At 41.1% G+C, this 25,737-nt stretch overlaps 1 protein-coding gene across 1 annotated transcript; it reads left to right on the top strand.

Annotated features, from left to right (window-relative positions):
• The first annotated feature begins 1,056 nt into the window (after nucleotides 1-1,056).
• NLRC4 (NLR family CARD domain containing 4) lies at nucleotides 1,057-25,321 on the top strand. The gene is given in 13 exon segments (XM_059407616.1): nucleotides 1,057-1,320; nucleotides 2,560-3,014; nucleotides 3,016-3,127; nucleotides 3,129-3,485; nucleotides 3,488-3,635; nucleotides 3,638-3,703; nucleotides 3,706-3,897; nucleotides 3,900-4,434; nucleotides 4,436-4,545; nucleotides 11,998-12,165; nucleotides 17,905-17,938; nucleotides 25,038-25,172; nucleotides 25,174-25,321. Coding segments are annotated over 13 exon segments (2,724 nt in total).
• Nucleotides 25,322-25,737: the final 416 nt, after the last annotated feature.

The following is a 25,737-nucleotide window of genomic DNA, read 5'->3' as shown; positions in this document are numbered from 1 at the left end:
ACTCTGCTTCTCCAGGGACTTGGAGTGGTGCCAGAGCTTACCCCTGGTACAGACAACGGTTTTGCTGTGATACTCTAGAGAAGACCAAATTCTATGGGAGGTGAAATGTGCTATTCCTTTGGGTGGTGACAGAAGAATAATGGCTAAAAATAGTAGCTAACATGTATTGAACTGTTCCTTTTATGAGATATGACATAGGAATTCTCATAACTTCTTAAGTTAAATACTCTTCTCAACTCCCTGGTACAGATGAGCAACAAGTGGGGTACTGGCGCTAGTTCTTACTGTTTAGTCAGAACTGACTGTCGAATTATCATGATTTTTGTTAGCCAGTTGACATATGTTGCTAGCTTAAGATCAGCCCTGGTGAAAATACTTCTAATGTGGAGATTGGTAAATGCTACCAACCAGAGCCTTTACCCCAGAGAACAAGTGTGTTCAATACTTAGCAGCAGAGCACTGAAACAGGCATGGAGAGGTTTAGCAGCTTGCCAAGGTTACACAGCTTATAGCAACTGGCAGATCCCAGGCCAGTTTCATTACTCTAAAGCCCACAGTCTTACCACTAGAGACCCTTTTATATTGAGGCATAAGACTGCTTCCCTGAATTCATTTCCAAAGAAAAACCATGTTGCTCAAGAAAGACTCTCAGATTAAGGATGTGGACTTTGCAGAACTTTTCTTGAGGGCCTAGAATTCAAGTATTTGGCATTTCCATAACTCAACATGGGTTGGAGGTGGGTGTGGGGAGGGCATGACCCTAGTGCTCTGGCAACAGGCTGCTGAGATGCACATTTTATTTATTTCTTCATTTATTTAAAGATTTTATTTATTTATTTGACAGAGAGAGAGAGACAGCGAGACAGGGGAACACAAGCAGGGGGAGGGGGAGAGGGAGAATCAGGCTCTCCGCTGATGATGCGATGTGGGACTCAATCCCAGGACCCTGGGACCATGACCTGAATCAAAAACAGACACTTAATGACTGAGCCACCCAGGGGCCCCAGCACATTTTATATAAATAAATAAATGTGTACATTTCCCCCCATTTCCTCAATGAATTTCATAAAGGAGAATAGTTGAGTCCTCATTCAAAGGATGGGAATGACTCGTATAAAGCAAATTGTGTATGAGCTATTTGTGTGGAATGTTCTGAATCATGAAGAAATAAAACTCATTTGCTGCAAGAAGGTCAAGCAGAAGGCTGTGAGAGGGATCATTCCCCTGATTTTGAAGAAGGGCTCCGAATCCTATAACCTCTTTCTCAGATCCCTTGAAAAGTAGAACTATCCTCTGTTTCAGGATTTGATTGGACAAAGCAAGTATCAACTTTCTTTTTTTAAAATTTTATTTTGTTTTATTTCTTTTCCGTGTTCCCGAATTCATTGTTTATGCACCACACCCAGTGCTTCATGCTATATGTGCCCTCCATAATACCTACCACAAGGCTCACCCAACTCTCCACTCCCCTCCCCTCCAAAACCCTGTTTTTTCAAGAATCCACAATCTCTCATTGTTTGTCTCCCCCTTCAATTCCTCCCAACTCACTTCTCCTCTCCATCTCCCAATGTCCTCTGTGTTATTCCTTATGCTCCACAAGTATATGAAACCATATGATAATTGACTCTCTCTGCTTGACTTATTCCACTCAGAATAATGTCTTCCAGTCCCATCCATGTTGATACAAGAGTTGGGTATTCATCCTTTCTGATGGAGGCATAATACTCCATTGTATATAGGGACCATATCTACTTTATCCATTCATCCGTTGAAGGGCATCTTGGTTCTTTCCACAGTTTGGCGACCATGGCCATTGCTGATATAAACATTGGGGTACAGATGGCCCTTCTTTTCAGCAAGTATCAGCTTTCTTATATCTGTTCTACAAATAGAATAAACTATGAAGAAAGCCCATACTCCCAATGAGAGAACGTTTGCTCCCCTCTCTCTTTATGTCATTAGGTAGTTTTTGGTTCCGCAGAGGAAAGACTCAGATACTCTCAACAAAAACTACTAGATTACTTGTCATTGAAGTCAATTAAGTCACTCCATGGTCAGGGATTAAAGATTTAGTGCAGTCTCATTTCAAAATCAAACTGGATAATGAAGGCATTCAAGAAGTTAACACGGTCATGGTTCTTGACATTCCTTAGTCCAGTGAGGAATTACTATTTTTAGTAATATTATCAATAAGTAATAGCTTTTATTTTGTTTCATGATAGATTTTAATCAGGGTTAAGGGTTGATCTGGGGAAAGTTACCCTTAACCATCCCTCTCAGCCAAATCCCTACTATTCTCACACACTTCCCTTAGCCCTAACACAGGCTCCTCCCATTCCCGTTTGGCTGAGACAAAGATCCTGTGGTGGGAAGGAGGAAACAGAAGGCAAAAAGGGAAGAGTAAATATTTGGAATCCATTGTGCTGGCTCATACTGGGGAAGGAAAGTCAGGTCACCAATGGAAAATCCTCTGCATAACTCCATCTTCATCCTCGTGAACTCTAAGTTCTGGGGAGACACAGAATTGGGTCCTCTAACCTCACCTCTTCTCTGACTGGGCTTTTTCAGCAGAGATCAGAAGAAGACTTAGATGATTTGACTTACAACCTAAAGGATTTATACCATATCCCATCTTTTTTGAGCTTCTGTCCCCTGAGTAAAGATATTGACATTATTTTTAATTCAAAAAGCACCTTTACAGAAGGTGTTCTATGGAAGAAGGACCATCACCATTACCGAGTGGAGCAGCTGACCCCAAATTATCTGCTAGACACTCTTCAGAGCCCCTGCATCATCAAAGGGGAGTCGGGCAAATGGAAGTCCACTCTGCTACAGCAAATCGACACACTCTGGGCCTCTGGAAAGTGTGGGGCTCTGACCAAGTTCAAATTAATCTTCTCCTTCCAGCTGAGCAGGGCACAAGGTGGGCTCTTTGCAACTATGTGGGATCAACTCGTGCATATACCTGATGTAATCAGGAAGCCGACTTTCCTGGCCATGCTGCTGAAACTACAGCAGAGTTCTTTTTCTCCTTGGCGGCTACAATGAATTCAGGGCCCAGAACTGCCCAGAGACTGAAATCCTCATAAAGGAAAACCACAGCCTCCAGAATATGAGTGTTGTCGCCCCCCACCACTGAGTGCCTGAGGCACATCAGGCAGTTTGGTGCCCTGACTGCTGAGAGGGTTATGACGGAGGACAGTGCCCAGACTCTCATCTGGAAAGTGCTGACAAAGGAGCATGCTGAAGGTTTGTTGCTCCAAATTCAGAAATCCAGGTGCTTGAGGAGTCTGAGGAAGACCCCTCACTTTGTGGTCATCATTTGTGTCATCCAGATGGGGGAAAATAAGTTCCACTCTAACACACAAACAACACTGATCCTTACCTTCTATGATCTGCTGATATACAAAAACCAGCACAAACTTAGAGAGGGGGCTGCAGGTGACTTCACTCAGAGTCTGGAGTACTACGGAGAACTCACTTTGGGGGGGGCGTGTTTTTCCACAGATTTGATTTCCAACCGGAAGACATGTCCAGTGTGAATGAGGACACCCTACCAACAACTGGACTCCTCTGTAAATACACAGCTCAATGGTTCAAGCCCAAGTATAAATTCTTTCCCGACTCATCCCAGGAGACCTAGCAGGATGCAGGGTCGGCAATTCACTGAAGTCTCAAGAACCAGAGGAGGTGACCAAGGGAAATGTCACTTGCAGAAAATGGTTTTCATTTCAGACTTTACATCCAAGTATAGCAACCTGCTCCCGTACACCTGGATCAGCTACCAAAGCCACCGGGACTGTTTTGAAAGACTGCAGGAGTGTATCAAGATGGCAACCTCCTCGGGCCTTGTGCTCTCCAACACTAAGAAGCCTCTCTGGAGGCAAGAATCTATGCAAATGTGAAAAACACCACCATGCAAGAAACTCTGAAAGCCATAAACATCAATTCCTTTACAGAGTGTGGCATTAATTGATTCTATGAGCATATATACGAATCAGACCTGACTAAAGAATTTGAAGCTTCCTTTTGTGGTAAAAGCTTATATATCAAGTCAGAGAACATCCCTGATTATTTATTTGACTTCTTTGAACACTTACTTAATTGGGTCAGTCCTCTGGACTTTATTAAACTTAACTTCTATGGAGAAGCTCTGGTCTCATGGGACAAGATCACAGGAGACACAAGCAGGCGTGGAGAAGAGTCCTCAGAAACCTACATTCCCAACATGGCCATGTCTTTGTTCTGCAACTGGAAGCAGGAATTTAAGACTCTGGAGGTCACACTCTGGGATTTCAGCAAGTTGAATAAGCAAAAAATCAGATACCTGGGAAAGATATTCAGCTCTGCTACAAGCCTCAGATTGTGCATGAAGAGGTATGCTGGTGTGGCTCGAAGCTTTAGTTCTCTCCTCGGCACCCGTGAGAATAATTTTTGTCACCGTGGAAGCCAGTGCCCTCACCATAGAAGAGGAGCAGCACATCACACACGTGACAAACCTGAAAACCTGGAGTATTCAGGACCTCCAGACTGTATGGCTGCCAGGTATTGTACACATCAGCAGTTTAAGCTATAATCAAGCCCATTGGGGTGCCGTGGAAATATTAGGTATCATATAGTTTTGCTTTAAATGTCCTAAAATGTCTATACTGCCTAGAGCAATCTATACTTTTAATGCCATTCCGATCAAAATTCCACCGGAATTTTTCAAAGAGCTGGAGCAAATAATCCTAAAATTTGTATGGAATCAGAAAAGACCCCGAATCGCTAAGGAAATGTTGAAAAACAAAAATAAAATGGTGGGCATCACAGTTTTACCTGATTTCAAGTTACCTGATTTCAAGCTTTACTACAAAGCTGTGATCACCAAGACAGCATGGTACTGGCATAAAAACAGACACTTAGACCAGTGGAACAGAGTAGAGAGCCCAGATATGGGCCCTCAACTCTATGGGCAAATAATCTTCAACAAAACAGGAAAAAATATACAGTGGAAAAAAGTCTCTTCAATAAATGGTGCTGGGAAAACTGGACGGCTATATGTAGAAGAATGAAACTTGACCATTCTCTTACACCATACACAAAGATAAACTCAAAATGGATAAGACCTCAATATGAGATAGGAATCCATCAGAATCCTAGAAGAGAACATAGGCAGTAACCTCTTTGATATCAGCCACAGCAACTTCTTTCAAGATATGTCTCCAAAGGCAAAGGAAACAAAAGCGAAGATGAACTTTTGGGACTTTATCAAGATCAAAAGCTTCTGCACAGCAAAGGAAACAGTCAACAAAACAAAGAGGCAACCCACAGAATGGGAGAAGATATTTGCAAATGACAGTACAGACAAAAGGTTGATATCCAGGATCTATAAAGAACCCCTCAAACTCAACACACAAAACAGACAATCATATCAAAAAATGGGCAGAAGATATGAACAGACACTTCTCCAATGAAGACATACAAATGGCTATCAGACACATGAAAAAACGTTCATCATCACTAGTCATCAGGGAGATTCAAATTAAAACTACATTGAGATACCACCTTATAACAGTTAGAATGGCCAAAATTAGCAAGACAGGAAACAACATGTGCTGGAGAGGATGTGGAGAAAGGGGAACTCTCTTACACTGTTGGTGGGAATGCAAGTTGGTGCAGCCACTTTGGAAAACAGTGTGGAGATTCCTTAAGAAATTAAAAATAGAGCTTCCCTATGACCCTGCAATTGCACTACTGGGTATTTACCCCAAAGATACAGATGTAGTGAAAAGAAGGGCCATCTGTACCCCAGTGTTTATAGCAGCAACGGCCACAGTTGCCAAACTGTGGAAAGAGCCAAAATGCCCTTCAACAGATGAATGTATAAGGAATATGTGGTCCATATACACTATGGAATATTATGCCTCTATCAGAAAGGATGAATACCCAACTTTTGTAGCAACATGGATAGGACTGGAAGAGATTATGCTGAGTGAAATAAGTCAAGCAGAGAGAGTCAATTATCATATGGTTTCACTCATTTGTGGAGCATAACAAATAACATGGAGGACAAGGGGAGATGGAGAGGAGAAGGGAGTTGAGGGAAATTGGAAGAGGAGGTGAACCATGAGAGACTATGGACTCTGAAAAACAATCTGAGGGTTTTGAAGGAGCGGGGGTGTGGGAGTTTGGGGGAACCAAGTGGTGGGTATTAGAGAGGGCACGGATTGCATGGAGCACTGGGTGTGGTGCAAAAACAATGAATACTGTTACGCTGAAAAGAAATAAAAAATTAAAAAAAAAAAAAAAAAAAAAACATGTCCTAATAGTTTCAACCACATGTCAGGACTTGGAAGGGAGGTGGGAGGACTGAGAGAGCCGTCCATAAGTGGGGGAAGGCTGTCATACTGGGAAGCACCAGGGACGATTCCAAGAGCTGAAGTTATAGTTTGACAGAATGGCAATATAATTTGTATGGTTGTGTGTGTGTGTGTGTGTGTGTGCTGTGGTAGGTTCAGCTTGTCTTCACTGACCTCTCCCCTCTTCTCAGCATCTCCATTTCTACCCATCACCCACTGCCTCCTTGCCAAATGATACCCTTGCCCGCTTCAAGACTGAGAGGAAATATAGCCTGTAAACTAATCACCTGCGGAAGCTGGTAGCTAATTGTGTTACTGGCTTCTTGTCCAGGAAACTGCATAACATACATAACCAGCCCCACCCCACCCCACGTATTATTCATTTTGAATTAAGATTTTGGAGGGGCACTTGGGTGGCTCAATGGGTTAAGCCTCTGCCTTCGGCTCAGGTCATGATTTCAGGGTCCTGGGTTGGAGCCCCACATCGGGCTCTCTGCTCAGCGGGGAGCCGTCTTCCCCCTCTCTCTCTGCCTGCCTCTCTGCCTACTTGTGATCTCTCTCTCTCTGTGTCAAATAAATAAATGAAATCTTAAAAAAAAAAGAAAGAAAGAAGATTTTGGGAACAGATTTTGTCTAACATGAAGAACTTTTGGGTGTCAGACACATACATGTGGGGCCAGTCTTCCTGGGTAAAGGGAAGTTTTCCCAAAATTCAAAATAGTAGTATAGGTGAATGTCTATCTGCCTTACCTGGGTAGACCAGCTTGACCTAGGTAGATCAGCCCTGCTGCCTAGAACAGGGGCTACTGGTGGTATGAAACTCTTGGCTGGAAGGAGCCTTGCTCTTCTTGACTGTAATCCAAGATAACTTTTTATTCACTAGATTTCCCATCAGGCTCTGCCTCACTTGTCACCCTGTAGAGAAAATTTCATATCATTTAAAAAAAAATCTAGACTCTGTTGTACAGATAATTTTTGCAACCTTCTCAATGTAGGAATCCCTTCCATAAGATTCTGCATGGTCACCAGGACTTCATTAGACTAACTTCTGTGTCAGGAAGCTCGCCTCCTCCTCTTGATGGCTGTTCCTTTGTGCTGATCCTGCACACTGGTTGTCTACGTGCTGAATTTGGCCTACATGTTGTACAGAATTGTCTTTTGAATGTTTGCCAATATTTTGTTTTTAATTTTTACATTTGTTTTTTGTGTAACATATTCACGTGACCCAAATTATAAAACTGTTTACAACAAAGTCACCTTCCCTTTCCCATCCCCTGGTCACGATTCTTCTCCCTGGAGTTGGCAGCATTTTGCTACTGGGAGATTGCAGTGTGAAACTACAGGTTACTCATTTCTCTTGATAATTATAGGTCTGGCAACTGCATGCCCACATCTTCACTTGGTAACAATCAGCTAGAGCTTCCTGAGATGTTCCTATGCTCTGTGGACAAGATACATCATCTCCGTGTGGGCATGGCACCCACCTGTTCTACTTCTTGGAATGACACTATCTCCCTGGCCCTCGTTGACATTTGGGTTTGTAACCAGTGCTCATTCCTTCTTATAGCTAAAATCCAGTGCCCTGCCTTCGGCTCGGGTCACAATCCCAGAGTCCTGGGATCAAGTCCCACGTCTGGCTCCCTGCTCATTGAGGAGCCTGCTTCTCCCACTCCCTCTCCCTTTCTCTGCTATTCTGCCTGCTTGTGCTCTCTCTCTCTCTCTCACTGTGTCAAATAAATTTAAAAAGTTTTAAAATCCAGCGCCCTGTCACTTCTACCCAAGGCTGGTTTCTATTTTTGCCCTCCGCATTTCTTCAGAATATTCCTCATTCATCCATTTCTTTGCTGAATAGTGTTGCACTGCATGGAGGTGCCACAGTTTATCTCATCATCGCTGAAAGACATGTAGGTTATTCCCAGATTGGATAATTATAAATCAAGCTCCTATAAATGTTTGTATGCAGGTTTGGGTGTGAAAATAAGTTTTCCCTATTTTAGAGAGAGAGAGTGTGCATGCCCCAGCTGGTGGCGGGGACGGGGCGGGGATGGAGAGGCAAAGAGCAAGGGAGAGGGAGACAGAGGATCTTAGGCAGGCTTCACACCCAGCACGGAGCCTCACCCTGAGATCACGACCTAAGATCATAACCTGAGCCAAAATCAGGAGTCAAACGCTTAACCCACGGAGCCATCGAGGCACCCCTGAAAATAAGCTTCCAGTTCACTTAGGTAAATACCTAGGGGTGGGATTGCTAAGCTATGGGACAAGCGCTTATTTAACTTTTTAAGAAACTTCCAAGCTATTTTCCAGTTTGTACCCCTTTACATTTCCAATAGCAATATACGAGAGGTTTTGCTGCTCTGAATTCTCACGAGCACTTAATAGCGTTTGTGTTTTTATTTTTGTCATTTTACAATTGCCCTACAAGAAGAAAAAAAAAAAAAGCAGAAAACACCAAGTTCTGATGAGGATGTGGAGCAATTGGAATTCTGGTGTTCTGTTATCTCATCATACTTAGCTCCTAAAAGTTGAAAACTTATCACGGGCTGGTTTGCCAATTATATACCTCTCTGACAAAGTGTCTGTTTAAGTTTTCACCTGCTTTTTAATTGGGTAATTTATCTTCTTAGTGTTGAGTTTTGAGTGTTCTTTATATATTTTGGATACAGGCCCTCTGTCAGACAAGTGATTTGAAAATATTTCCTCCTAATCTGTAGCTAGTCTTTTCATTCTCTTAATGGTATCTTTCATAGAACAAACATTCTAGATTTAGCTGCAGTCCGTTGTTGCTTGTATGAATCACGCTTTTGGTGTGATTTCTCAGAACTTTTTGCCTAATCCCAGGTCATGAAGATTTTCTCCTATCTTTTCTTCTTAAATTTTTATGTTTTATAATTATATTTATGATCCATTAGAGTTAACATTTATGGAAAATATGATGTTTAGATCAAGGTTCATTTTTCTTGCATATGAATATCTAGTTTATTGAAATGACTATCATGTTTGAATTGCCTTTGTACTTTCATCCAAAATCATCTGGCTGTAATTATGTGGGTGTATTTCTGGACTCTATACTCTTATTGATTGATCATTTGCCAATACCCTTCTCTCCTTTGCTAATAACACATAGTGTTAGTAACTGGTAGTTTTAGTGTAAGTCGTAAAACTGAGTAGTGTTGTTTCTTCAACTTTGTTTTTTTCCAAATTTGTTCTGTGTATTTTAGTTCCTCTGCCTTTCACATTATTTATAGTATCAAACTCTTTGGGATCTTAGCTGGAATTACACTAAATCTATGGACCAATTTAGGGAGAACTAACATCTTTATTTTGTTGAATCTTTCAATCTATGAGTATGATTTGTCTTTCATCTAGATTTTCTTTCATTTATCATCATTTTGTAGTTTTCTTTTTTTTTAAGATTTTATTTATTTATTTGACAGACAGACATCACAAGTGGGCATAGAGGCAGGCAGAGAGAGAGGAAGGGAAGCAGGCTCCCTGCTGAGCAGAGAAACCGATGCGATGCGGGGCTTAATCCCAGGACCCTGGGATCATGACCTGAGCTGAAGGCAGAGGCTTTAACTCACTGAGCCACCCAGGTGCCCCATTTTGTAGTTTTCATCATGTTGATCCTGTATATATTTTATCAGATTTATATCTAACTTTTTCATTCTTTTTTTTTTTTTTAAAGATTTATTTATTTGACAGAGAGAAATCACAAGTAGACAGAGAGGCAGCCAGAGAGAGAGAGAGAGGGAAGCAGGCTCCCTGCTGAGCAGAGAGCCCGATGCGGGACTCGATCCCAGGATCCTGAGATCATGACCTGAGCCGAAGGCAGCGGCTTAATCCACTGAGCCACCCAGGCGCCCTAACTTTTTCATTCTTTTGGAGCTATTGTAAATCGAATTTTATAAAATTGGTTGCCAATCATTTATTGTTACTACATAGAAATCCAATTGCTTTTTGTCTGTTGATCTTATACTCTACACATTTGCTATACTCATTTCATGTCATCCTCCAAAATAGCAGGTTTATTCCTTCCTTTCTGATTTGTATTTATTTTATCTTCTTGCCTTATTGCACTGATTATGACTTGCAAGACAGTGTTGAATGGGAGGGTTGAGAGTGAATATCCTCCTTTGTTCCTGATATTAAGAACAAAGCATTCAGGGGCGCCTGGGTGGCTCAGTGGGTTAAAGCCTCTGCCTTCAGCTCAGGTAATGATCCCAGGGTCTTGGGCTAGAGCCCCGCATCAGGCTCTCTGCTCCGCGGAGGGCCTGCTTCCCCCTCTCTCTCTGCCTGCCTCCCTGCCTACTTGTGATCTCTCTCTCTCTGTCAAATGAATAAATAAAATCTTTAAAACAAAACAAAAAAAAAGAACAAAGCATTCAGACGTTCACCCTTAAGTATAATGTCAACTGTAGTATTTTTTTTTAAGATTATTTATTTATTTATTCATTAGACACAGAGAGATCACAAGTAGGCAGAGAGGCAAGCAGAGAGAGAGAGGAGGAAGCAGGCTCCTCACCGAGCAGAGAGCCCGATGTGGGACTCGATCCCAGGACCCTGAGATCATGACCCGAGCCGAAGGCAGCGGCTTTAACCCACTGAGCCACCCAGGCGCCCCATCAACTGTAGTATTTTTGTAGATGACTTTTATCAGGTTGAGGAAGTTCCCTTCTCTTCCTAGGTTGCTGAGAAATCTTATTATGGATGGATGTCAGATGATGTAAAATGTTTTTTCTTCCTCAATATATCCGATCATGCAATTTTTCTTCTTTAGACTGTTAATACAGTGAATTATATGGATTGATCAGCAGATACTGAAATAGCTCTGCATTCCCTGTAAGAAGCCCACTTGGTGGTAGTATAACATTCTTTTTATATATGGCTGGAAACCTTAGTAATATCTTGTTGAGGATTTTTGCTTCTATGTTCATGAGTGATATATTGTTCTGAAGTTTTCTTTTTTATTTGTTATTATTTTTGAACTTTTCTTTTAATTTATCCTCTGGGCCTGGGTTTTGTGTCATTTAATGACATCATAAAAGGGAAACTTTCCTTCCACTTGTATTTTCTGGATGTGATTTTGTAGAATTGGCGTTATTTCTCCTTTGAATGTTTGATAGGATTTGCAAGTTAAATTATCTGTTTCAACAGATTTCTTTTTTGGAAAATTTTAAGCCATAAATTCAGTTTCCTTTAAGCATTGTGTTAGCTACAGATTTTGATATATTTTATTTTTATTTCTATAATTTTCAAAATATTGTCTAGTTTTCCTTAATCCATGCTTATTTAGAAGTCTACTGTTAAATTTATCAGTGTTTGGAGATTGTTATTTTTCTGTTATTATTTTCTAGTCCAATTCCACTGTATTTGGAGAACATGCTTTTAGATAAAGAAGACACCCATCTCTGACCTTATTATGGTTTTTCTCATGCTGCTGAGAGAATGACCTTCACATAGGTGACCTTTGTATGATCCAGGAGATGGGAGAGTGAGTTGAAAGAAGAAAAACTCTCTTGCTTTTTATAACTCAAGGTCTCTACAGAAAGAACATGCAAGATCTCTGCGCAATGGTTCTTTGTTTTCTTTTCAGTCCATTAATCAATGCGTAAATCAAATTAACCTGATGCCCTAATGTATTTCCTTTCCAACTTTTTGCTGACAAACCTGAAGAAGATGAGTTTACTTCATCCGATGCATTTGTCTGACATTGGGAAAGGAATGGATTACATAGTAAAGTTTCTGTCAACTGAAACCTGTGACCTTGAAGAAATCCAATTAGTTTCCTGCTGCCTGTCACCAAATGCTGTGAAAACCCTAGGTACCGTTGCCTGCATTAACTGAATGAGAACAGTGTAAGAGAGCATGTGAGGACACAACAGATGTTGGTGAGGATGCAGAGAAAAGGAAACCCTCCTACACTGTCGGTGGGAATGCAAGCTGGTGCAGCCACTCTGGAAGAGTATAGAAGTTCCTCAAAAGTTGAAAATAGGAGCTATCCTATGACTCAGCAATTGCACTACTGGGTATTTACCCCAAAGATACAAATGTAGTGATCCAAAGGGGCACCTGCTACCCCAATGTTTATAGCAGTAATGTTCACAATGTCCACTGACATATGAATGGATAAAGAAGGTATGGTATGTGTGTATATGTGTGTGTGTGTGTGTGTGTGTGTGTGTGTATAATGGAGCCACCAAAAAAAAAGAAATCATCATATGTGTGTATATATATATATATATATATATATATATATATAATGGAGCCACCAAAAAAAATGAAATCTTCCCATTTGCAATGACATGGATGGAACTAGAGGTAGCTCAGTCTTTAAGCATCTGCTTTCAGCTTGGGTCATGATCTGAGGGTCCTGGAATCGAGCTCCACATTGGGTTCCCTGCAGGGAGCCTTCTTCTCCCTCTCCCTCTGCCTACCTGCCTGCTGCTCCCCATCTTGTGCTGTCAATAAATAAACAAAATCTTTTTAAAAAAATGATCTCATCAATACGTAGAATTTCAGAAACAAGGCAGAGAATCATAGGGGAAGAGAGGAAAAAATGAAACAAGATTAAGCTAGAGAGACAAAGAGTAAGATCGTAGGAAACAAACTGAGGGGGGGGGGAGGGGGGTGCTGGAGGGGTGCTGGTGATGGACATTGGGGAGGGTATGTGTTGTACTGAGCACTGGGTATTGTATAAGACTGATGAATCACAGACCTATACACCTGAAACCAATAATATATTATATGTTAATTAATTAAATTTAAATAAATAAATGAAAGAAAAGAAAATACTGTCCTGCCTTCAGGTTTTTAAGCATTGCATCTATCATATTAAAGGAAAAACATTCCCATTATCTGACAAGGTATATTATGTTAGAAATTGCTCTTGCTAGCCTTAACGATCTGAAATTCAACAATGCCTTTCCAATTTTGGGAAATATTTTTAAGGAATGCCTGTTGGGTATTCAAAACATGTAAAGATAAGTGCAACTGTATCTAAATGGGATCACGAATATCTTTTTTTTAGAAGATTTTATTTATTTATTTGACAGACAGAGATCACAATAGTCAGAGAGGCAGGCAGAGAGAGAGAGAGGAAGGGAAGCAGGCTCCCCGCTGAGCAGAGAGCCTGATGCGGGGCTCGATCCCAGGACCCTGAGATCAGGACCTGAGCTGAAGGCAGAGGCTTAATCCACTGAGCCACCCAGGCACCCCATGGGATCACGAATATCTTTAAGCAACTGTGAAATTATCCTGGAACAAACAGATCTGTAAATGACAGAAGATTCTACCCGACTCAGGCAGCTGATGGGGGGGGGGGTGTGTCTTCATGCTATCTGTATTAGTCATCGATTTCTATAGAACAGATTAATCACCCCCCAAATCGTGGCTTACAACAGATATCAATATTATCTCACAATTTCTGTGGGTGAGGAATGTGGGAGCTAAGGGGTTCTGGCTTAGGCTCTGTCATGAGGTTGCAGTCCAGATGGTAAATGGGACTGCTGGAGGATCTGCTTTCAAGGCAGCTCCTCAATGGGTTGATGGTTTAATGCTGGCTGTCGGTTGAAGGCCTCAGGTTCTCATCCCTGGACCTCCCCGTAGGCTGTTTGAGTGTCCTCACAATATGGCAGCTCGCTTCCCTCAGAGCAAGAGATCTAAGAGAGAACCAGTTGGAGGCTACAATGTCTTTTAGAACCTTGGAGGTTTTAGACAGCCTTGGAGGGTCATTTCTGCTTCATCTATTGGTTACCCAAGTCAGCTCTATCCACTGTAGGGAGTGGTACAATACAGGGAAGTATATAGTAGAAGGCAAGCATCATTGGCGCCATCTTGAAGGGTGACTAACATACTCTCTAACAGCCTTGACTTCATTTCCCTCACAGATTGTCTAGAATATATTTGTAGTATACATACCATGAAACTTAAAATTTTAGCTGATTTTAAGAGCACAGTTCTGTGTTATTAAGTACATTCACCTTCTTGAGCAACCACCATCACCATCCATCTCCAGAACGTTTTCATCTTCCTTGACTGAAACTCTGTACCTGTTAAAAACTAACTCCCCACCAACTTCTCTTTTTAAAACCTTTTCTCTTAGGGATGCACATGTCTCTAAGTGCTTACGCTGCTGAGCCTAATAGTGCTTCCCTAACAGTGCTTTCAGTTCTGGATCTTTTCTTCCTTTATTTCCTAATTCTACCTCCATCTCCTTTACCTACTCCCTTAACCCATCAAATCATATAATCCTAGGTGTCATTCTCCCTTCTCTGTTCTTGGTGATATTGGAAGCAGGTGGCTTCTGTGACAGACTAATTAGTTAGCTAATAAATAATCCCTGTCAGGTAACTTCATACCTTAAACGAATTGAAAAGGTGTGTCTTTTCAAGAGGGCCACTGGAGAGTGCGTAGAATTAGAATCAGGGGCACCTGGGTGGCTCAGTCTTTAAGCGGCTGCCTTCCGCTCAGGTCATGATCCCAGGGTCCTGAGTTCGAGCTCCGTGTCAGTCTCCCAGCTCAGCAGGGAGCCTCTTCTCCCTCTCCTTCTGCCTGCTGTTTTCCCTATTTGTGCTCTCTCTCTGTCAGATAAATAAAATCTTAAAAACAAAAAGAATTAGAACAGATGTTGGGGAGATATTTTTTAGGCAGAAGCCTTTTAGCATCTTTCAAATCTTTAAGTAGGTATCAGCCTGATTTGCCCACTTCTGGCCAGTGAGAGCAGAGAGGAGATGGGATATCTAAGGAAGTAAGAACTGAGCTAGCCAGTAAGTTGCCCTTTGACTTGAGTTGCCTAGTGCCCGATAGTCTGTACATGGAAATGAGAAGAATAAGTGTAACAGAAGGCAGGGGACTCTTGGAAATTTAGCTGCAACAATGTACCTTCAAATGCAAGTAAAAATGATATTACAAAATGAACAATCCAATAGGAGTAACTACTTTATTCTCAAAGTGTTTTTATTTTTTTATTTTTATTTATTTTAAAAGATTTTATTTATTTATTTGATAGACAGAGATCACAAGTAGGCAGAGAGGCAGGCAGAGAGAGAGAGAGAGAGGAGGAAGCAGGCTCCCTATTGAGCAGAGAGCCCCGTGGGGCTCCATCCCAGGACCCCAGGATCAAGACCTGAGCCAAAGGCAGAGGCTTAACCCCCTGAGCCACCCAGGCGCCCCCTCAAAGTGTTTTTAAGAAGAGTTTATGGAATAATCATGACATCCTTAATAAAAGATAACATTATTCCTCTTTTATAAAGCAGCAGGCCCAGAAGGTTGTTGTACTAAAGCAGGGAGAGTGTTGGAGACAGAAGAGGAGGAGTTGTTGAAGTGGGGAGTGGGAGTAAATGCTGGCACTGCTCCCCTCCAGCTGTTTCCTCCACTTCGCACAGGTATAAAAAGCAGTCTGCTTGTGCTTGAGGCATAAGCTGAAGAGGGAAAGCCAAACATTCTCCGTCTTTGGTCTCTATCAGCTGATGAGACGGCTGTTTAGAGGCTCCATCTTTATAAAGTGGTCCAGTGCACTGGTTTTGGGGTCAGACCTGCCCACCCTTTCCACTTGATAGGTAGACGACCTGAGCAACTTAAAAGGTCTCTAAGCCTCAGTCTGCCCGTCTGTCAAAGGAGAGTCACTATAATATGAACCATATAAGTAGTTACTGTGCTAATCGGTAATTAAACTAATGCATAGAAAGAAGTTCAACATTGACCTACTGTAAATGCTCAATGAATAGTACTGTTATTTTCTTCTGTGGGTTTCAAAGGGAACCAAATACTAGGTTTATCTTCCTTTTGAAGAGAACCTTTCTCATCTTGCAAAATAAGTAAAATTTATAAAAGTAAAACCTCTCACTTTGTGTTTAAGACTCTTCACAACAAAACCTCAGCTTACCTTCCTCTCCACCTTTATCTTTTTTAAAAAAAGATTTTATTTATTTATTTGACAAACAAGAGATCACAAGTAGGCAGAGAGGCAGGCAGAGAGAGGAGGAAGCGGGCTCCCTGTTGAGCAGAGAGCCTGATGCAGGGCTCGATCCCAGGACCCTGAGATCATGACCTGAGCCGAAGGCAGAGGTTTTAACCCACTGAGCCACCCAGGCACCCCTTCACCTTCATCTCTGCCATGCCTCCCTCCCTAAATGAGGTTCCACCATCATGAACTTCTTGCTGTTCCCTTTGTACGTGCACTTCCTTTAGAATGTCCTTTAACTTCTCTTACGATCCCTTTGAGACCTAACTTAAATATCTCTTCCTATGCCCTCTCCTCCATACCCCCATATGTAACTTAGCCTCTTGTCTAGAGCGTTTTAAGCTTTTTTTTTTACTATGACCTTCCATTAAAAATACATTTTATCTCATGATCTAATATTAGCACATACATCCACATTGAAAAATTTCATAGAAAGTAATTATCTTATGCTCTGTAGGACACAATCTGTTATTTTCTATTCGTTCTGTCCTATTTCACTTAAAACAGATGCTGATTGCAATCCATTAAATTTATTTCATGTTCCTCTAAAGGAGGGTACACTCTGCAGCTTAGAAAAAACAGTACGCCTGGGACGCCTGGGTGGCTCAGTTGGTTGGACAACTGCCTTCGGCTCAGGTCATGATCTCGGAGTCGCGGGATCGAGTCCGGCATCGGGCTCCCAGCTCCACGGGGAGTCTGCTTCTCTCTCTGCCCTTCTCCTCACTCATGCTCTCTCTCCCTGTCTCTCTCTCAAATAAATAAATAAAATCTTTAAAAAAAAAAAAAAAGAAAAAAGAAAAAACAGTACCCTAATCCACCTGCCACCAGGATGTCAGCCTAGATCCAAGACTTGTTTCCATGGTCACTTCTGGCTCTGACTCTCTGCTCCTGGGTGTCTCTGGATTTGGGTCTCCTTGCCTTCTGCAGCGGTTCCTTTCCCCTTCTCCAAGTGATTTGGATGGGGAGAAGAGTCACTTGTCACTATACAAGAAGGCTTCCGTATAATTGTGGATATAGCAAATCTACTGAGTACTTATGGGTAATTGTGAAGGATAATTGTGATAGTTCTGAGCATCAGATTAGTTAAAGGTAACATTGGCACTTCCAAACTCTCAAAGAGATGTTGAAATGTTTCTGCCTGTTTAGGCTGCAGCAGCTGGTCAGTCGCCATCCATCTCCATCTCTTATAGTCCCCTGTGACACTCTCATACCCGCAGTACCACAAGCCAATTTAGGCATTAACATTTTGGGGGGGGGAGTGGTTTGTGATTTTATTTTTATATTTTTAATTTTTTTATTAACATATAATGTATTATTAGCCCCAGGGATACAGGTCTGTGAATCGCCAGGTTTACACACTGCACACAGGCATTAACATTTAATGGTGGACATATGTGATAGACACCACAGGGGAATGAAGAAAGTGTAATGAGAGACAGATTCTCTAATTGAAGAAAGACGACCTGATGAGATGCAGGGAGAAAATGAGATGTGGCTGTGAGGTGTGAAATTAGATACAGTGGTTGGGATGTACTTTCCCGGCAAAATTCTAAGCCTAGGTTGTCCTTAAACTTCCACTTTTTCTGTGCCTATACTCAGGATACTGGGGAACATCACCTAATTTGGCAGATAGGTATGCTACAAATTCACAGTGACAAATTTCAACAAAAATACTTAGAACTGGATGGTAAGAAAATGCTATGTACCAAAACTTGTGGCATGTAGTAAAAGTAGGGCTTGAATAAAATTCTCATAGCCTTCAGAAGACTGAAGATTAATGTTTCCAATTTAGGAAGCCAGAAGAACATCAGAGTAAACCCCAGGGTAGTAAACATCAGAAAATAAGTCAATGACACAGAAAATAAAAATACACTAAAAAAGAGTAATAAAGCTTGAAGTTGATTTTTTAGAAAGAGTAACAGAATAAATAAAAGTCAAGCAAGACTGAAACACTTGGTTGGCTCAGTCTGTAGAACATGTGACTTTCGACCCTGGTGTAGTGAGTTGAAGTCCCATGCAGAGTTTCCTTTAAAAAAAAAAAAAAAAAGTCAAGCAAGATTGCTCAAGAAAAGATAGAGTGACATAAATAATTTCATTAGTCAAAATGGAGACAGGCACATGAATGTTTGTAGTAGCTTTATTCATTATCACTAAAACCTGGAAGCAATGGAGATGTCCTTCAATAGGTGAATGGATAAACAAACTGTGGTATAGCCATAAATTGTATATTATTCAGTGGTAAGAAGATACAAGCTATGAAGCCATGAAAAGCCATAGAAGAAACTAAAATACATATTGCTAAGTGAAAGAAGCAAGTCTGAAAAGGCCACAAAAGGTATGAATCCAATTTACATGACATTTCTGAAAAGGCAAAACTGTTGAGACAGTAAAAAGTTCAGTGACTGTGGGCATTTACCCAAAGAAAAGAAAAACACTAATTTGGACAGATATATGCACCTCTTGGTCTATTGAAGGATTCTTTTTTTTTTTACAATAGCCAAGATATGGAAGCAACCCAAGTGTCTACTGATGGATGAATGAATGAAGATGGTATATATACACGGTGGACTATTACTCAGCTATAAAAAAGCAAAATATTGCCATTTGCAATAGGGACAGACCTAGAAGGTATTATGCTAACTGAAATAAGTCTGAGAAACAAAACTACTGTGTGATCTAAAATCTGAAAAATAAAACAAATGAACAAACAAACAACAACAAAATTAGAAACACAGTCATAAATACAGAGAACTAGTGGTAATTACGAGAGGGGAGTAAGTGGGAAGATAGGTGAAATAGGTGAAGGGGATTTAGGGAATTAGAGGAACAAACTTCCAGTTATAAAATAAATAAGTCACGGGGGTGAAAAGTACAGCGCAGGGAATATAGTCAGTTATAGGTGACAAAGAATAACTACTCTCGTCATGAGGAACATTGTGCAATGTATATAGTTCTGAAATCATTATGTTCTACACCTGAAACTAATATAATATAATATATCAGTTATACTTCAATTTTAAAAAAGTTCCATGGTTGTCTGGAGCTCAGGAGGAGGGGAGAAAGGGTTGAACAGGTACAGCGCTGAGCATTCTCTTAGGACAGTTCAAATATCCTGCATGATACTGTAAATGTGCATACATGACACTATTCATTTGTTGAACCCCACAGAACTCTGTAGTGCAAAGAGTGAGTCTTAATGTATGCAAAGTAAGCAATCATTTAGCGGGTGCCTGGGTGGCTCAGTCAGAAGAGCATGCGACTCTTGATCCCAGGGTCATGAGTTTATGGCCCACAATTGGGTGTAGAGATTACTAAAACAAAACAAAACAAAAAAGCAACTTAAAAAATCATTAGGGGTATCTGGGTGGCTCAGCTGGTTAAGCATCTGCCTTCGGTTCACATCATGATCCCACAGTCCCAGGATCAGGAGCTCTGGGGGAGCCTTCTTCTCCCTCTCCCTCTGCCTGCAGCTCCCCCTGATTGTGCTCTCTCTGTCAAATAAATAAATAAAATCTTAAAAAAAAAAATCATTCAGGAGGTCTGGGAAGCCCGAAGATGGAATGAAGAATGCAGAACATTCTAACTATACTAAAAATTGTGAAACTAGCTCGCTAGGGATAAGGGGGAGAAATGCTGCCCTAAATAACTTTGGCAATGAATGATCTGTCAAACTAAAGGCAAAATAAACTGTACATAAGTGCTATACTCTAACTGATAAAGTTATATTCAGTTAACAATTTTGATACTGCTATATACATTTACACTGGAATAATTAAGTAAAAGGATGGCAGATGGTGGAAGCTGGGTTTTTCATTGCCGGAGTAGGAATTTATAGCAAGAGGAGGAGGTTGGAAAATCCATGTGGTATAAATTAGATTTGGAGACATCAGTATGGACTCATTTCATGTTTACTTGATATCTATGGTCGCATATACATATACACCGTGAGATAATAGAAAAAAAATATTGGTTTCTTACCCCAGTTCCTGACACAATGCCTGAAACCTCTGTAAGTTCCTAGGTGATAAGAGCACTAGGAGCATCTTTTGTTCCAATGCGGTGACTCTGGGTGGGCTCCTCGTGGCTCCTGGATGGAGGCTGGTCACAGAGAGACCAAGCCATAATTAGAAGCTGGGAATTTTCATTCTCACCCCTCATCCTCCAAAGAACAGAGAGGGGCTAGAAAATGAGTTAACAGTTGATCATGCCTACATGAGGAAACCTTTGAAAACCCCAACAGCACAGGGTTAAGGGAACTTCCAGGTTGGCAGACAAATCCATGCCGGGAGGGTGGCGCACCCCACACTCCATGGGGACAGAAGCTCCTATGTGTGGGATCCTCCCAGACCTTGCCTTGGGTTAGCTCTGCATCTGGTTGTTCATCTGTATTCTTCAATAAACTGGCAAATGTGATTCCTGGAGTTCTGTAGCTGCTCTAGCAAATTAATCAAACCTGAGGAGGGAACATGGGAACCTCCAATTTGTAGCTTAATTAGACAGAAGTTGTGGATAACCCGGGGACTACCACTTGTGATGGGCATCTGAAGTGGGGGGAGGAAGCAGTCTAATGGAACTGAGCCCTTGGCCTATGAAACTGGACACAATTTCTAGGCTGATATTGCTAGAATTGAGTTAACTTGTAGGACATACACCTAGTGTCACGGAATTGCATGATGTGGGGAAAAGCTTTCATATGCTTGATGACCAGAAGTGTCTGAGTGTTCTGTATGCATAGTTAAAGGAGACACAGGGGAGGAATGGGAGCTAGCATGAATGGAGTTTTTCTTACATGTGTACATACACATATTCTTTGCTCTGTCAGCTGAGAGGACTTAGAAGCAATGACACCTCAGAAGCAAGAAGCACTCACTGTACCCAGATTTTGGATTCTAATACCATTCTTTAATAAAGGGAACCAGGGGGGACAACTGGGTGGCTCAGTCAGTTAAACATCTGGCTTCGGCTCAGGTCATGATCCCCAGGTCCTGGGATCGAGTCCCACATTGGGCTCCTTGCTCAGCGGGGAGCCTGCTTCTCCCTCTGCCCCTCCCCCTGCTTATACTCTCTCTCTGACAAATAAATAAAATCTTAAAAATAAAAGGGAACCAGGGCCCTTGACAAAATGGCTAATTCTAGGACTAGGGCAGGAAGTGTATAAGCTTAGAGCATCATACAATGCCACAAAAGTAAGGAAGGGCTCAAAACAAAGAATCAAACAAAAGACACCCACAGTAATAGGAGAAAGTCAAAGTGATACAGAAACCAACTGAAAGAGCTCACAGTAAAGCTGCGCAACTGGAACAATAAAATAAAGTAGCATTGGATTATATCCCAAAGCATAAAATAAATATCCATGAATCCATACTGATATAAATTATTGAATAAATGAACAAATAGTGGGGGAGATAAATCTCCTATACAAAACTGCAAATAATTATGTATATAACTTTGCCCACAAGAAAGTGGAGCCTAACTCCAACTACCTAAGTGGAGACTGCCCATAGTGACTTCCTCAGTGCTGGTATAGACATTTCACAGAGGATAAATGGAACACCACCTTAGCCAGGTGATCAAGGTCAACATTAGCATTGACAGACTGTGTTGATAGTTTGTATCCTGGACATATAAGGAAAATGATCCTTTACACTTCCGTGATCTTCCTCTCCCAATTGCAAAACCCCAATCTAATCAGAAAAACATCAGACAAGTCCTACAAAATACCTGACCAATACTCCTCAAAACTGTCCAGGTAATCGAAAACCAGAAGAATCTGAGAAATTGTCACAAGACAAGAGGTTCTATGAGGAATGTAAGGATACATGATGATTAAATGTAATGTGGTATCTTGGATGGAATCCTGGAACAGAAAAAGGACACTGGCGAAAGGGGAACCCTCCTACACTGTTGGTGGGAAGGACACTGGTAAAAAGAAATCTCAATACACTACAGACTTAATCAGGTACTGATACCTGTAAGTATCAGTACTGGTTTATTAATTGCAGTGAATATGCCATGCAAATATAAGATGTTAATAATAGCAGAAGCTAGGGGTGGAGTGTACGGCAACTCTGTGTACTATGTTTGCAATTTCCCCATAAATCTAAAACTGTTCTAAAAAAAAGAGAGTTTGTTTAAAACATCAGAGGCAAGGGTGCCTGAGTCGTCCAACTGGGTTAAGCATGGGACTCCTGGTTTTGGTTCAGATAACAATCTTAAAGTCCTTAGAGATCTTAGGGATGGAGCCCTGCATCAGGCTCTAAGCTCAGCATGGAGTCTGAGACTCTCTCTTCCCTGCCCCCTCCCACCCACTCTCTCCCTAAAGTTAACAAATACATCTTTTTACAAAGGTCAAAGGCAAAAAAGGAGTCATATTCTAGATTAATCAGAAGTTTAAAAGATATGGAAATCCATCAACTGTGATACCAAAAAAATTGAAACAAAGAAAACATGTTTTTCAGAAAAATATAATTTCCCAAACTGATTTAAGAATTAGGAGAAAATCGGGACGCCTGGGTGGCTCAGTTGGTTAAGCAGCTGCCTTCGGCTCAGATCATGATCCCAGTGCCCTGGGATCGAGTCCCACATTGAGCTCCTTGCTTGGCAGGGAGCCTGCTTCTCCCTCTGCCTCTCTGCCTCTGCCTGCCATTCTGTCTGCCTGTGCTCTCTCTCTCTCTGATAAATAAATAAAATCTTAAAAAAAAAAAAAAGAATTAGGAGAAAATCGGGGAACCCAGGTGGCTCAGTCAGTTATGTGTCTGGCTTTGGCTCAGATCATGATCTCAGGGTCCTGGGATTGCTCCCTACTCAGTGGGGAGTCTGCTTCTTTCCCCCTCTCTCTGTCTCCCCTTCTTTGTGCTATCTCTCTCTAAAAAAAAAAAATTCAAATAAATGTATCAAAGATATAAATGTAGGAGCTTAAATGAAAAATTTTGAAGAAAATCTAGGAGTAAATCTTCATGACTTCAGGTTAGGCAAAATCTTAGATATGACAAGCAAACACAAATAAGAAATAAGTTGGACTTTATCAAGATTATAAACTGTTGTGCTTTAAAGGGCATCGTCAAGAAAGTGAAAAAAGAGCCCAGAGAATGGCAGAAGAGTTTTACATGATGGCAAGTTATGTATCTGACAAAAGACTACTGTCTAGATAAAGAAGTCTTACAACTCACTGATATAAAGATAAATAATTCAGTTTTTTAAGTAGGCAAAGGTTCTGAACAGACATTTCTCCAAAGAATATATATAAACCATAAAAGATTCTTAATCATAGGAAACAAAGTGAGGGTTGCTGGCAGGGGAAATGTGGTAACTGGGGGATGGACATTAAGGGGGGGCATGCAGTATAGTGAGCACTGGGTGTTATATAAGACTGATGAATCACTGAACTCTACCTCTGAAATGAATAATATATGTTAATTGAATTTAAATTAAAAAAAAATCCCCTGCAAATGTGTGTGTGTGTGTGTGTGTGTGTGTATACTGTCAATAAGCCAGAAAGGATGCTCAAAATCATTAGGCATCAGGGAAATGCAAATCAAAGCCATGATGAAACCCCTCTTCTGAACCACTAGGAATGTTTATAATAAAAAGGACAGATAATAACAAGTGTTAACAAGGGCTTGGACAAATTAGAACCCTTATATCCTGGTGGTTGGAGTGTAAAATAATACAGCACTTAAAAAAACATTCCAGCTTTAAGTTCTTTGTTAAATTCCTTTGAGGTGGCAAAACCTGCTGCTAACGGAGGAGAAAAGCTGCCCTTTAGGGAAGGAGCCTTACATAGAGACAAGAGATGTGGCTGAGTGCATTCCATGCTAGGAAGCACATGGAAAAGAGGCAGAGGCTGAAAGGCTATAAAGGTGAGTCCGAGAGAGCAGGGCAAAAAATGCTTCCAACCAATAAAGATGGGCTTCTTATGGGCAGGAGGAAGAGAGGAAAGAAGCCTCAGGTATGATTAGGTTAGGCACAAGCTCAAGCTGGTATAACAGGAGACCCTCCCACACCATGACTTACAGAAGACAGGACTTTATTTCCCTCTTCAGTCCAGTTATTTCCCTCTAACAGTCCAGAAGTGAGCCGTCCAAGCAGGTGGGTGATGTTCTGTGCAAGCTTTCACACTGAGAAACCTACTTTTTGGACCTCTCCATTCCTTAGGCTATTGTCTTGGACTTCATGCCTAGGATATCCATCTTCCCTTTGCAGGAGTGCCCTATTCTGAAATGAATGGAGAAGTTCCATTAGGGAGCATTAAAAAAAGACAACCCCCAAAACCCAGGTCTGAAAGAGGCTCACTTACTCAAGTTTACAGTTAGGAATATGCCATACCCAAGAAACAATAGTTAGTATTTGGTTCTCAAGAAGAGGAAATGATCTAAGGTTGATGAAATCTCAGTCCAGTTTTGAAAAACTGTGACAAATATTTAACAGCATCTCTTACACCTCAATTTTAAAGTCATCTTCCATTTCCTGGAGGAATCAGGAAAAGTGAAAAAATATGTAATTGGTTTATATTGGTCTGCTATACTGGTACCAATTACTATCAGGTTTTCTTACACTTTAGGAAAAATATAACTTGTAAATATAATGGAGCAGACTCACAATCATTGCCCTACCTAGAGAGCATTCTAGGATTTCTTTAAGCAAAACACAGTCCAAACATAGCCATTTCTCTTAAAAAAAAAAATTTTTGTTTCACTTCCAACTAACATACTTACTTTTACTTTTTCATCCAGGTGCATTTTTGAAAAGAAACATTTGAAAAACTTTCAGCAGTTGAATTTGGCAAGAAATTATATGAGCAGTGATAGATCGCTTGCCTTCAAGAATGTATTTCAGAATCTTAAGCAATTAGTGTTTTTTTTTTTAACCTCAGTACTACAGGATTTTTGCATTAATCAGGAAACTTAGCCATGTGTTATCAAAGTTAACTTTTGTGCAAAAAGCTAAGCATGTTGTGTGGCAGTTTGATGGTGACAATATTAGTGTTACTAAAGGTGTTTTTAAACTAGTAACTTAGGGGAACCTGGGTGGCCCATTCGTTAAGCATCTGCTTTTGGCTCAGGTCATGATCCCAGGGTCCTGAGATCAAGCCCCACATCAGTCTCCCTGCTCAGCGGGAAGCCTACTCCTCCCTCTCCCACTTCCCTTGCTTGTATTCCCTCTCTCTCGCTGTGTCTCTGTCTGCCAAATAAGTAAATAAAGGCCATCATGAGCCCATGAATGCTCTGGGTAACCCATTACTTTTAGCCTGGTGACTTAATCTTTGCTCAACCAGTGCAAAAGTCTGAAAGTCTGAGGCAATCCATTATATAACCTAAAAATGATCCTTTCTCAACAGTGTCTGCCTAACTTGCCCTTTCCAAACTTTTTCTTCCTTTCCTGATAACAGGATGATGTGTGACATCATGACCTCTAGCTGGCCTTTTCCATGGA

This window comes from Mustela nigripes, chromosome 7 (genome assembly GCF_022355385.1).
Source record: "Mustela nigripes isolate SB6536 chromosome 7, MUSNIG.SB6536, whole genome shotgun sequence".
Lineage (NCBI taxonomy): Eukaryota > Metazoa > Chordata > Mammalia > Carnivora > Mustelidae > Mustela > Mustela nigripes.
Note: the sequence above shows the minus strand (reverse complement) of the source record. Positions and strands in the feature narration are given on the sequence as shown.